The sequence below is a fragment of the Manis pentadactyla genome, chromosome 12 (assembly GCF_030020395.1).
Source record: "Manis pentadactyla isolate mManPen7 chromosome 12, mManPen7.hap1, whole genome shotgun sequence".
In the NCBI taxonomy this organism is placed as follows: Eukaryota; Metazoa; Chordata; class Mammalia; order Pholidota; family Manidae; genus Manis; species Manis pentadactyla.
The window spans coordinates 98,670,444-98,682,099 of NC_080030.1; the positions used below are offsets into that span (position 1 = coordinate 98,670,444).

Genomic DNA, 11,656 nt, shown 5'->3' on the forward strand with positions numbered 1-11,656 from the left:
TCTGATTCTGTTTATTTGAGTAGACTCTCTTTTTTTCTTGATAAGTTTGGCTAGGGATTTATCTATTTTGTTTATTTTCTCAAAGAACCAGTTCTTGCTTTCATTGATTTTTCCTATTGTTTTATTCTTCTCAATTTTATTTATTTATGCTTTAATCTTTATTCTGTCCCTTCTTCTACTGACTTTGGGCCTCATTTGTTCTTCTTTTTCTAGTTTAATTAATTGTGAGTTTAGACTGCTTAATATGGGATTGTTCTTCTTTCCTGAGGTAGGCCTGTATTGCAATATACTTTCCTCTTAGCACGGCCTTGGCTGCATCCCACAGATTTTGTGGTGTTGAATTATTGTTGTCATTTGTCTCCATATGTTGCTTGATCTCTGTTTTTATTTGGTCATTGATCCATTGGTTATGAAGCCTCCATGTGTTTGTGGGATTTTTCATTTTCTTTGCATAATTTATTTCTAGTTTCAAACCTTTGTGGTCTGAGAATCTGGTTGGTACAATTTCAATCCTTTTGAATTTACTGAGGCTCTTTTTGAGGCCTAGTGTATGATCTATTCTTGAAAGTGTTCCATGTGTACTTGCAAAGAATGTGTATTCTGCTGCTTTTGGGTGTAGCGTTCTGTAGATGTCTGTTAGGTCCATCTGTTCTAGTGTGTTGTTCAGTGCCTCTGTGCCTTACTTATTTTCTGTCTGGTTGATCTGTCCTTCAGAGTGAGTGGAGTGTTGAAGTCTCCTAGAATGAATGCATTGCATTCTATTTCCGCTTTAATTCAGTTAGTATTTGTTTCACATATGTGGGTGCCCCTGTGTTGGGAGCATAGATATTTATAATGGTTATATCTTCTTGTTGGATTGACCTCTTTATCATATAATGTCTTTCTTTGTCTCTTTTGACTTTCTTTGTTTTGAAGTCTATTTTTTCTGATACAAGTACTGCAACTCCTGCTTTTTTCTATTAATTACATGAAATATATTTCTCCATCCCTTCACTTTTAGTTTGTGTATGTCTTTGGGTTTAAAGTGAGTCTCTTGTAGGCAGCATATAGATACGTCTTGTTTTTTTTATCCATTTAGTGACTCTGTGTCTTTTGATTGGTGTATTCAGTCCATTTACAGTTAGGGTGATTATCGATAGGTATGTACTTATTGCCATTACAGACTTTAGGTTTGTGGTTACCAAAGGTTCAAGGTTAACTTCCTTAGTATCTCAGAGTCTAACTTAACTCACTTAATATACTATTACAAACACAATCTAAGGGTTCTTTTCTTTTTTTCCTTCTTTTTCTTCCTCCTCCATTCTTTATGTTTTAGGTATCATATTCTGTACTCTTTGTCTCTCCCTTGATTTACTTTGGGGATAATTAATTTAATTTTGCATTTGCCTAGTAATTAGCTGTTCTACTTTCTTTACTGGGGTTTTATTACCTTTGGTTACAGCTGTTAAACCTTAGGAACACTTCCATCTATAGTAGTCCCTCCAAAATAGACTGTAGGGATGATTTGTGGGAGGTAAATTCTCTCAGCTTTTGCTTATCTGGAAATTTTTTAATCCCTCCTTCAAATTTAAATGATAATCTTGCCAGATAAAGTTATCTTGGTTCCAGGCCCTTCTGCTTCATTGCATTAAATACATCATGCCACTCCCTTCTGACTTGTAAGGTTTCTGCTGAGAAGTCTGATGTTAGCCTGATGGGCTTTCCTTTGTATGTGATCTTATTTCTCTCTCTGGCTGCTTTTAACAGTCTGTCCTTATCCTTGATCTTTTCCATTTTAATTACTATATGTCTTGCTGTTGTCTTCCTTGGGTCCCTTGTGTTGGGAGATATGTAGATCTCTATAGCCTGAATGACTATCTCCTTCCCCAGACTGAGGAAGTTTTCAGCAACTACCTCCTCAAAGACACTTTCTATCCCTTTCTCTCCCTCTTCCTCTTCTGGTATCCCTATAATGCAAATATTGTTCTGTTTGGATTGGTCACACAGTTCTCTCAATATGCTTTCATTCTTAGAGATCCTTTTTTCTCTCTGTGCCTCGGCTTCTTTGTATTCCTCTTCTGTAGTTTTTATTTCATTTATCATCTCCTCCACCATATCCAGTCTGCTTTTAATACCCTCCATTGTGCTCTTCAATGATTGGATTTCTGACCAGAATTCATTCCTGAGTTCTTGAATATCTTTCTGTACCTCCATTAGCATGTTGATGATTCTTATTTTGAATTCCCTTTTCAGGAAGAGTCATGAGGTCCATGTCATCTTTCTCAGGGGTTATATTAATTTTTCTGTACCAGGTTCCTTTGGCGTTTAATATTTGTGTATGGCACCATCTAGTGTCCAGAAGCTCTACTCTCTGGAGCTGGTCAGCCCCTGAAGCAATGTCGGGGGTCACAGGGGAGTGGTATTGGTGCCTGGGGGGAGGAAAGAGCTGTTTCCTGCTTCCTGGCTGCTATGCGTGTCTCCACTGCCAGAACCAGTGGGCCAAGCACACAGGTATAAGCTTTGGTCCCAGAGCAGCTGCATATGGATCCCTGCTTTCCACAAGCAGCTGGAATCTTAGTCTCTCCAGGAATTCTGCCTGTATTAGCTTTCCAACCCCGTAATCACACGAGTATCATGAAAGCACCATGAAATGTAGGTTTGTGCTCCCAGAGTAGATCTCCGGAGTTGGGTATTCAGCAGTCCCAGGCCTCCACTCCCTCCCTGCTCCATTTCTCTTCCACCAGTGAGATGGAGTGGGGGAAGGGCTTGGGTCCCACCAGGCCACAGCTTTGGTACGTTACCCTGTTCTTTGAGGTCTGCTCTTTTCTCCAGGTGTATGCAGTCTGGTGCACTCCTCTTTCCTGTTGCTCTCTCAGGATTAGTTGTATTAATTATATTTTTGTATTATATGCGGTTTTAGGAGGAAGCCTCTGTCTCACCTCTCACACGCCATCTTTAATCCTCTCATTTTTGATGCAATTTTAAATGGAGTTGTTTTCCTGATTTCTCTTTCTGCTAATTTATTATTAGTATACAGGAATGCAACAAAGTTCTGTGTATTAATTTTGTATCCTGTAACTTTTATGAATTCAGTTATTAGTTCTAGTAGGTTTTGGGTGGATTCTTTGGGGTTTTTTATGTACAGAATCATGTCATCTGCAAAGAGTGACAGTTTAACTCCTTCCTTACCAATCTGGATGCCTTTTATTTATTTGTGTTGTCTCATTGCCATGGCCAGGACCTCCAGTACTATGTTGAATAAAAGTGGGGAGAGTGGGTATCCTTGTCTTGCTCCCATTCTTAGAGGAAAATCTTTCAACTTTTTGCTGTTAAGTATGATGTTGGCTGTGGGTTTGTCATATATGGCCTTTAATATGTTGGGATACTTACCCTCTGTACCCATTTTGTTGAGAGTTTTTATCATGAATGGATATTGAATTTTGTCAAATGCTTTTTTAGCATCTATTGAGATGCTCATGTGATTTTTGTCCTTTTTTGTTGATGTGGTGGATGATATTGATGGATTTTCAAATGTTGTACCATCCTTCCCTCCCTGGAATAAGTCCCACTTGATCATGATGGATGATCTTTTTGATATATTTTTGAATTTGGTTTGCTAATATTTTGTTGAGTATTTTTGCATCTATGTTCATCAGGGATATTGGTCTGTAATTTTGTGGTGTCCTTATGTGGTTTTGATATTAGAGCGATGCTGACCTCATAGAATGAGCTTGGAAGTATTCCCTTCTCTTCTTACTTTTTGGAAAACTTCAAGGAGGATGGGTATTAGGTCTTCTCTAAATATTTGATAAAATTCAGCAGTGAAGCTATCTGGTCCAGGTGTTTTGTTCTTAGGTAATTTTTGATCACCAATTTAATTTAATTGCTGGTGATTGGCCTGTTCTGATTTTCTGTTTCTTCCTGGGTCAGTCTGGGAAAGTTGTATTTTTCTAGAAAGTTGTCCATTTCTTCTAGGCTATCCAACTTGTTAGCATATAATTGTTCACAGTATTCTCTAATAAATCTTTTTTTATTTCCATGGTGTCCGTAGTGATTTTCCCTTTCTCATTTCTAATTCTGTTTATGTGTGTACATTCTTTTTTCTTGATAAGTCTGGCTAGGGGTTTATCTATTTTGTTTATTTTCACAATGCACCAGGCTTGGAACTCTTTTACTTTCCAGAAGGTGGTGCTATAGCTCAATTTTATGGTTTTGAGCTTGGGCTCTGACTACTAAGTTTGCTCTGGCAGTGGTACTTGGGACCCTGCACAAAATGCTGACATAGAACAGGGGGAGGTGTGGGTTCAGCACTGGGAGCTTTGGGGGTGCTCACAGACCCAGTAGGGTAATCCCAGAGATAGTACTTACAGTGGCTCCTGGATGGATTTCCTGCTGAGTACAATCCCTTTAATACCGTTTGAAATTCTAATTTACCTCTTTCTCAATCACTTTCCCCAATGCCCAACCCCGTTGTGGAGCTCCAGCCTTAGTACTCCATGGGCTGGTGGAGAGAATGAATTTCTCTAGCCATGTCCTGTCTAGCCAAGATAGCTAAGCACTCACTCGCTGCTTTCCTTCTCCTTGCCGAAGAGGTCACCTCTACCCGATAACTCAACCTCCCTCATTCCATGGGCAGAGCGGTAGTATCTAGAAAATTTCTCTTAAACTGCCTTCCACTGTGATCAAACTCATATTTTTATTTTTATTGTATTTTTCCAATGGTGTGCCTGGAGTATCTGTTTGGGAATGGTAGATTTCTGCAGCTTCTCTCCTAAATGCATGAGTGCCTGCCAGGTCTGTCCTTACATGCTTTTTGTCCCGTAGTAGCAAGAGGGGTCTAGGCAGTTTGGCCGGCTCCTCTCGTTCCACAGGAGATTTGTCTGTTGCTTACTGGCTGCACTGTTGAGACCCCTCACAGGTTCCTTGGAGTAAGGTGATAGATTCCAAAACACCCACAAAGGCACTTTTGTTCTTGTATGAATGTCAAATCCATTGATTGCCAATATCACTCTCTAGATCATCAGATTTTCACTTTAGTTCATTTTGGCTGCAGGATAGAGAAGAAACTGGCAAGGTCAATACTGAAAGCATGAAATAAGGCAACATTTGTATGACTCATTCCCTAAATATAAAAATAGTGGAAACATTTGATTTTATATATAATATTCTATCATTTTTAAAGGTCATTTAGTATTGGTCTAATAGGTTTTTCCACTTAAACATACAAAGCAATTTTATTACAATTAAGAAGTTGGAAACATGAGAGAAAATTTAAAACATTGGTTATTTGCCAATAATGGCTTTTGAATTACTGTAAGTATAGTGATCTACGTTTTATAAAGAGTGATGCCATTTATAGTTTGCAGCATTAAAAGCAAATTCATTTCGACAGGATATTGCTTAAATATGATGTCCTTTATACATAAAAAGAAAACGTACTTAGAAAATACAATGTTGCAGCTAAAGGAAAAGTCACCCAAGGTAACATTATATAAGGGTCTGTAAAATACCTTTAGATTTGCCCATCTTCTTTCATTTGAAGTTAAAGAGCAACCACTCCAGCTACTGGAAAATCCAACTGCCCTAGAAACGCTTACAATATACTGCAGAAATGAATTTCATCTTACTTTGTTACTGATAAAACTTTGTATAAAATTGCTGAAATCTCATTTCAAAGAGAGGGAAATGATATTTTCACTTAATGCTAACTTTAAAATTAATTCTGTGAGAACTAGTAGCACTGATTAATGTAAAATACACTTCACTTTAATTGAGTAATTGAAAACAAAGGCAGCTTGTATTGCAGTAGCATAGAAGTCACTTAATTCTATTCATGCTTCACAGAGACCAAACCCTGAGATAAAATAGTATCAGTAAGTTTATTAGATTGCTGTAAAGATTTTTAATGGCTACTGGTAACTCAGTAAAATTAGTAATGAAAGTGAAAATTCTCATATAATTTGTTTTATAGATCTTAAATAGTACAGATGATACTTCTAAGTGACAATCTACAGGACTGGTTAGAAGTGGCATACAAAATGGTTTTACAAGCCATAATATTTTTTCGTTAACTTATATGTAACTAACCCTTCTTAGCTTAAAAAAAATAAAACTGAATTTCCTGTGCACAGTATTAAAAAAAATATTTTTTAATTACTGCTTTCTACTATTACGGTAGAGATATATAAACCATTATCAGTAAGCATTTAAAAAATAATTGTCCATTATAGTACCAGTGGATACCACTTTTTTCAATAATTTTCTTAGAAGTTATTTGAATAATAGTATACATTAAACATACTATTTTGTAAAATGCTAATTTAATAATATACTTTGTCATTTGAAGACATAAGCTGTTGACTTCATTCAAATTTTAATGTAAGCTTAATGATCACACCTGAAAAAAGAATCTAAATTTTGCCTTTTTTTAAAGTAAAGAATATCTGAACATATCCCTATTCATTCCTTATAAGTAATAAACATATAGGATTAAGTATTGCTCAGTAGTCAAACATTTGACCTCTGAATTCAGATAGCCCATGTTGCCTGCGTTTGGCTGGTTGACAAATCAGTGATATCTTAACTTGGATTACCTCATTTAGAAGATAGTAATAACTACCTTATACAATCATGAGAATTAATTAAGGTGAACAATATAAAATGTCCAGCATATTATTCAACAGAGAAAGCTCTTAGAAAATGCTGTTACTGTTAAAATTCTCTGGTAATTTCTGTGTTTAATAAGTACTCAGCTTAAGGTTATTGAATCAGTCACTACACTAAAAATGTGGACTATACTTTATTTTTACATCATAGATAATTTTTCTGTTACCAAATTTTTTTATTTTAGGTTGCTTTTCACATTGAACCATATAGCAATCGAGATGACCAAAACATGTACAAAAATGTCAAATATATTATAGACAGGTGAGTTTCTTCTGTGTTTATAATTACTGTTTTATGAGCCAGTGATAGTTACTGTTATATGTACATTTTAATTATATTTGAAAAACTTGAATGACTTGTGGCCTGACAAAATTAATTTAAACTAATTTTGTAAAGAACATTACAGTCACTTTGAGAAATACTGCTGAAGTTCCTTGCAATTCACTTTCTGTATAAAGATTACTCACTCTACTGTTTTACATGTTTATTAGGCTATGATTTGTGTCATACGGACATTTTGAATGGATATTCTGTAATCTTATGAATATAAAACTTTGTCTTCTTAAAAGAAGGTTCAGATAATAAAATGTGAACTGCTTGGATAGCAGTGGACCCACATCTAATAATGTTTTCATTTAGATGTAGTCTGATTACAAGGAGAGAATTTATTAATACAGTTTCATTTTGTTCAAGGATTTTACTGGTAAGAGTCTGTGACAGATACCATACTCTTACAAAGAAATATGTCAGCAACAGTGGGACGTTTATATATTCATGTAGGAAATGGGCTTTTTGTGGTATTAGTCATCATTTGTAAACCTCAATATAAGATAATTAAATTCTTGTTTGGTAATGTCTTAATGTATCTAGTATCTCATTTCTCAGTGTGTAAAATTAAAGCTGCATTTTTAATAATTACACTTATATAACTGATTGCCCAAAGAAGATGAACAGTGTGCTTAAACTGCACAGATTACCTTCATTTTCAATACAGAAACAATTATTGTGTGTGGCAAATGAGTTGTGAATATTCGTTTCACTTTTACGTATGTTTGTATTCCAGATACGGAAATCATCCGGCCTTTTACAGGTACAAGACTAAGAACGGCAGGGCTCTTCCTATGTTTTATGTCTATGACTCCTACATTACAAAGCCTGAAAAATGGGCCAATCTGTTAACCACCTCAGGGTCTCACAGCATTCGCAATTCTCCTTATGATGGATTGTTTATTGCTCTTCTAGTAGAAAGCAAACACAGATATGATATCCTTCAAGGAGGTTTTGATGGAATTTACACATACTTTGCCACAAATGGCTTTACTTACGGCTCATCATATGAGAATTGGGCTACACTCAAATTCTTCTGTGATCAGTTCAACCTAATGTTTATCCCAAGCGTGGGCCCAGGATACATAGATACCAGCATCCGTCCGTGGAATGCCCAGAACACTCGGAACCGCGTCAACGGGAAGTACTATGAAACTGCGCTGCGCGCTGCCCTCCAAACCCGCCCCAGTGTCATTTCTATCACCTCTTTCAATGAGTGGCATGAAGGAACTCAGATTGAAAAGGCTGTTCCCAAAAGAACCAGTAATACAGTGTACCTGGACTACCGGCCTCATAAACCAAGTCTTTACCTAGAGCTAACTCGCAAGTGGTCTGAAAAATACAATAAGGAAAGAGTAACTTATGCATTAGATCACCAGTTGCCTGTTTCTTAATGCATTAATTAGAGTTTAACAATTATAGAATTCAGGCAGTTTCAGGAAATGCATTTTGAGTTATGGAGAGAAAACTGTCCAAATCAGTATGCAATGTTACTACTGTCTTTAATGAAAATAATTTGTACTTTTTCTTAAGGTGGTAATATCATTGCCACCCTTCATAATGCTGCACTGAGAAAGTATCTGAGAGAAAAGTTGAGCAAATAACATTCCCTGTGGCATAAATGTTGAATTTCTGCCTGAAATTGAAATCCTGCTTTGATAGAAATTTAATTCTTATTTCACAATAGATAAGTTCTTGTGCTACATAAATAGCACACAGTTAAGTCCTACTTATTTTCTGAGCTCATAGAAGTAAGATTGTGTGCCTATTTGGTATGCCTGTGGAAGGTAAAAAACGTAAAAGATAGTGTACACGTTTCATTCCTTTTTCAGCGATTTAATCAACTTTATTGTATTACCTTTCAGACTCTGGAAAACTCTCCAACAGTAATTCTTCAGAAAAATAAAATCATATAGCTTAAGCCTTACTGTGAACCATATTGTGTTAGGAAGGCCTGTTTTCTGTAGCACAGTGTGTTATGTATCATCACTTGCAAATTTTTGGTTACCATAGCATGCTAGGTGTTTTTACATGTCTTATGTTTTTGCTTTACTATGTTGAAACTATTGGAAGTTCTTAAATAGAAGTTAATTATTGCTTCTCAATTTCACAAGACATAGTTGTCTTACAACTATTGTGAAGATAGAATGCCCAAAATATAGTCATTTTTGGCATAATTTGTCAATCTTTAACTTGTCATTCTTTTGTTCATGTTTTTTAAATTTAATGTTAAATCTAGCTGTTAGATTTTTTTAAAGTTTGTACTGTCATTGGATTGTCTTCTTAATATTTTCAGCAATTTTAATAAATTAGCATTTTAGAGACATGGAAATGAAAATTCCTTTATAGCTTACATTTGTTCCTGAAGTTTGACTTTTGATTAAATTAACACTTGATACTGGGAATAATATTCCACTTAAAAGACAATACTTTTAAGTTTTTGTAGATAATAATATTCCCATTTACAATCATTATAATTTTATGGTAACTATCAGTTTCAATACTTGTGATGTTTTCATATTGTGACAAATTAATCACCTGTATGCTAAAAAAATCTCTTTACATTAAAAACTAGAGAATAAAATGCACTCTGTTATTATATTTAATATTTCTAGCTAGAACTATAGTAAAAGAATTTAATATGTATGATATTACATGTATATTTCTTAGATATTTAATTTATTAAAGAGAAGCAATAAGATAAGAACAATAATATACATCAAGAGTAGCAGTGGAATATATCATAAAATATCCCATTAGATGATAAAATTTATTTTAAAGCAATGGTTTTAAAGTGAAATATCAAATCTTTTTAAGAAGGCACCATTAATATTAAACATATTTATAACTTAAGAATTCACCATTTCTAGAGAATGACTAGGCCATGGGAAATTAGTATGATAGTAACAATCTATTTTCTAGAGAAAATTACAAGAAAAAAATACTATTGTGATATATTATAGCCAAGCATATGCATAGGGATGCTCACACAGAAAAAATCCTGTGGAGTTTTTTTCTAATATCCATTTAGCCACTGTGTGTTATCTTAGGGATAAACGTTAAATATGTCATACTTAAATAGTTGTTCATAACATACCATATTCTATTAAAGCTTAGAGAAATACCTATTACAGAGGGATTTTTGTCATGCTTATGTTATATGTTTGAACTCACCATGACAAAAAAACCCTATGAACTAGTTCTGAGATTAAGGGAGAGTGTATAAAAACAAGGTCAGCGAATCCTCAACCCCATTCAGCCAGTAACAGTCAGTCAAATTTCAAAGTAAAATAAAAAACAGATCCTGTCTTCATTGCAGAAAGAGCAACTTACGCATTAGATCACCAGTTGCCTGTTTCTTAATTTTGTTTCTTAATGCATTAATTAGAGTTTAATAATTATAGAACTCAACCAGTTTCAGTAAATGCTTTTTGAGTTATGGAAAGAAAACTGTCCAAATCAGTGTGCAATGTTACTACTGTCTTTAATGAAAATAATTTGTACTTTTTCTTAAGGTGGTAATATCATTGCCACCCTTCATAACGCTGCACTGAGAAAGTATCTGAGAGAAAAGTTGAGCAAATAACATTCCCTGTGGCATAAATGCTGAATTTCTGCCTGAAATTGAAATCCTGCTTTGATAGAAATTTAATTCTTATTTTGGCCAAAGTAAGAATGTTTGGAATCTGATCTCATAATGGTTTACTAATTTATAACTATATGAATATCATATTTCTTCTGTTTAAAAAATACAGTCATTAGGAGGAATTATCTCTAATGATTTTATTACTCCTAGGGAGGAATGCTTTCAAAATCTTCCTCAGGTATTCATTATAGCCGCTTCACTATCTGACTTGTAACAATTTAGATCATAAGAGCAAAAAATTGATTTCTTAATTTTAAAAACTATTCAATAAACTAAAATAACTTAAAAAGCAGTGTAATATATGCAATGCATGAATCATAATGAATTATTTAATGATTTAATCAGCCTAATTGCTTTTACTATATAGAAACCAAATCTTTTATGATTTCCCTTAAGGACTAATGTTAGAAACTGCTGTTATTAATGTTTATCTCAGTTGTATATTAACTTTTGTTTGTTTAAAAGTCTGTAATTAAAAGATGACTATTTTGTTATATGGGGTAATTAACTTTATTAAAAGCATACATGAAACGTATCTTATAAAAATCTATTTCTTTCTATTTATGAAAATGTTTTTAAATTTCTGGTTAACAGATGAAAACTAATATTCAGTTGGCACTCTTATATTTTTTCTATTTGAGATACGTAGCACTTTACAGGTAGATATCCTTATACATAACTTTTAAAGCTGTGAATTTGTATTATACACAAACCACATGAAGTTTTTTTTTAAATTAATTTAAGAGATGTTTTCTTATTTTTTTATTCTTTGGCCCTACTCATATAGTAACTCTGACAGCCTTTAAGAAATAAATCTTCCCCTAAAACAGCAAAAGTAACAAGCCATCACGGAACCTACTAAGTTCATAACCATAAACTTTTTCAAATTGGTTATTTAAGTATGACGACTGCTTCTAAACTCCATTGTACCTATAGAAACAGTCATTAAAAGTCCATCTAAGTTTTGAATTCAGGTTGAATACTCTCACATCCCATAGAATAGAAGCAGTACTTCATTTATGACCAACAATATTTCAT

General features: G+C 34.2%; 1 protein-coding gene across 2 annotated transcripts in view; it reads left to right on the forward strand.

Annotated features, from left to right (window-relative positions):
* Window positions 1-11,153, forward strand: part of MANEA (mannosidase endo-alpha) — a 47,846-nt gene extending 36,693 nt beyond the window's left edge. For both annotated transcript variants that reach the window (XM_057489434.1, XM_036890426.2), the window contains exons 4-5: window positions 6,830-6,906; window positions 7,709-11,153. In XM_057489434.1, coding sequence (XP_057345417.1) covers window positions 6,830-6,906; window positions 7,709-8,366 — 735 coding nt within the window. In that variant the 3' untranslated portion in view covers window positions 8,367-11,153. The remainder of the gene's footprint in view (window positions 1-6,829; window positions 6,907-7,708) is intronic.
* The last annotated feature ends 503 nt before the right edge of the window (window positions 11,154-11,656 follow it).